At 25.7% G+C, this 2,842-nt stretch overlaps 1 protein-coding gene across 1 annotated transcript; it reads left to right on the top strand.

Moving 5' to 3' along the window:
- Positions 1 to 693: 693 nt before the first annotated feature.
- LOC124913018 (agamous-like MADS-box protein AGL62) lies at positions 694 to 1,239 on the top strand. Its single transcript, XM_047453644.1, has one exon. It carries the CDS (start codon positions 694 to 696, stop codon positions 1,237 to 1,239), a length of 546 nt encoding a protein of 181 aa, XP_047309600.1.
- Positions 1,240 to 2,842: the final 1,603 nt, after the last annotated feature.

Below are 2,842 nucleotides of genomic sequence, written 5' to 3'. Positions count from 1 at the left end.
TGTTGGCATTTTAAAACAACATCAAATTGTGGCTATGATGGGAGAGGAGTACCTTATTACGAGAGTCAACAGTTGTTTCATTTCTTGCCAACTAAGAAACAATGACAAAGCTCCTTAGGGTTAGATTCGTAAATAAAAAGTTTTTTATTGGCAAAAATATTGGACAAAACATAGGCCCACTTTAATTTATATTACATATAAATAATATTGTATATTTTTTTAAAACTAGATAAATAATACAAATAAAGAAATATGTTATGATGTTGATGTTAGATGTGTGAGTAAATAAAAATATTATATGTGGTTCATGTCTATATTACAAGAATAACATAGTAAGATTGAAAAAAATAATAGTCAAAGAAAAACAAATACATATAATTTATGTGGTCAAAATACTCACAAGGAATAATAAACATTGAATATCAAACAAAAGATGGTAAAAATGTTTAATATTGACCGGATAATAAATTATTTTGAATTGGTCAATTTAGTTGAAATTGTTACAATAGAAGTTAGAAACTTTTTAATTTTCTATATTTGAAGATTGCCAAATCAAATTAGATTGAAATTGATGACTATGATATTTTTGTGTCAATTTTTAAAGTAATTATTTTCCACACTATTATCTATAAATACAATTCTTATTAGTGAAGTGGAGACACATATCAAACTTCTTCAAATTTTGAGAGTATAATGGAAAACATCCCTAGCAACGCAAGAGCAAAAAAGCGTTCAAAAGGTCGTCAGAGAATTCCCATGGACCAACGCCGAGAGAGGGAAGAAGATCGACAAGTCACTTTCTCCAAACGCCGTAGTGGTTTGTACAAAAAGATCAGCGAATTGAGCCTCGTTTGTGCTATCGATTTTATTATCATGATCTTATCTCCAACGGGGAAGCTCCACTCATTTTCTTCTCCGAACATGGAGTTGATTGCAATGAAACTACTCAATAATAAGAAACTCGAGAGCAATATGGAAACCAATTCTCTTATGGAGATGTCTGTTAGAGAAAATCTGGCTAGACTAACTAGCCAACTTGTTGAGGTAAAGAATCTATTGGATAAGGAGAAAGAAAGAGAAAAACAAATAGATAAAATGGTTAAAGCACGTAAAACGAAATCGATTATTGATACTCCTGTTTCGGATCTCAATGAGGGTGATGCTAAAATGTTAGAGGATTGGCTTAAGAAGGTTGGAAGTGATTTGCATGCAAGGATAAACCAACTTAGCGGAAACTAAAGTACGTTGTTTGTTGTGGAAGACAATTGTAATGTGTTAAAGAATGAAAATGCGTTATGAATGAAACAAATATTTAAGACATTTAGTTATATTTTCTTGTTACTAATACTTATAACTCATTTTCAATGTACTTTTTATTGTAAAAAATATATCTTGAAATGTTAATATTAATTAGCATTCAAGTAATATAAGTTCAATTGTTTTAATTTTTACGTTTAAATTGATATTTTTACAAGTATGAAAATTAATGTATCATAAATTTATTTTCATATTTAACATTAATATAAATAAAAAACTATTCACAATATATAACTTAGTTCAATTGTCAAAATTTATAACTATAAACTTTAAGTTGAAACAGTGGTAATGACTAATAACTATGTGAGTGGTCGTGTTAACTTTCAAAAATACAAAAATAAAAATAAAACAGTGTTTTAATATAATATTATTATTATTTATTTATACATTAAACTTACTATTTTTTACTTTGAATTCAATGTATTTTCTTTAAATACAGAAGGTCTTTTATTAGATTTTAAGAGATTTTGGTAAACTTAAAACTTTATAAGTAGTGACTAAATAACAAATCTTAATTTCTTTTCTTTTATGAATTTACTCAATTCTCAATTGTTAGGAAATATAGTAGTTTATGGTGACCTTTTGGAACCTAGGATCAAAACATGCTTAAAAAATACTAGTAATGCATCATATACCAGTTAAACAACACAAATAGAAACACATTATTTATGTTATTTACAAATTAAGATGGGTAAACAAAATATTTATTATTTTTTAAGGAATTTAAATTTTAGTAAATATTATTATTTGAACTTGAAAAATAATTTTTTCATTTTAAATAATTATTTGAACTTATCCGATAAATATAATAAAATTCTGATTATTTGAATATTTTATTTTTTATTTTTATTTTTAAATGATTATTATATAATAAAAATATAAGAATCGTTTTTTTAGAGCATAACAACAAATAATAATATTAGAAAATAAAAATAAAAGAAATAAAAGTCAACAAACATAGAAATAAAAAATAATATAATTACGTTATTTAAGATGTTATCGAGGTTGTAGATTCTAAAAAATAACGAATATTTTCATCGGTACTACTGATGCCTAAAAGCGCCAAAAGTTGGCGCCTTTTATTCGTAGGGTTTAATGGGAGTATAGTGATTAATTTTGTAACCAATCAGCATTATATTCGATACTACACCGATTGGTGTAAAGACCTATCTGTATTATTTACATAATTCCGATTGGTTTACAAACTAATCGCTATTATATTAATAATTCCCATGGGTCTTTAAACCAATAGGTGGATATGTTCGCGATTACCCATTTTTTACTAGTGGTTAATCGTTATTCTTTAAAATTTATGAGTTCAATTTTTTTACTGTCGTGGAGGCAAATATATATTTTGTCAAATAATTATATAGTTTTCATTTTGGACTTTTCAGTGTGTGAAACTACGATTTTGATAAAAAAAAAATTATCATTTGTAAGTATAATGTATGTTAATGACTTATGACTTATAAGTATTCTTTGGCTAGTATGTATCTTGTTCTAGTTAAATATTTATTAATTTTTT

This window comes from Impatiens glandulifera, chromosome 8 (genome assembly GCF_907164915.1).
Source record: "Impatiens glandulifera chromosome 8, dImpGla2.1, whole genome shotgun sequence".
Classification (NCBI taxonomy): Eukaryota; Viridiplantae; Streptophyta; class Magnoliopsida; order Ericales; family Balsaminaceae; genus Impatiens; species Impatiens glandulifera.
This window is presented reverse-complemented; position numbering and strand designations above follow the sequence as displayed.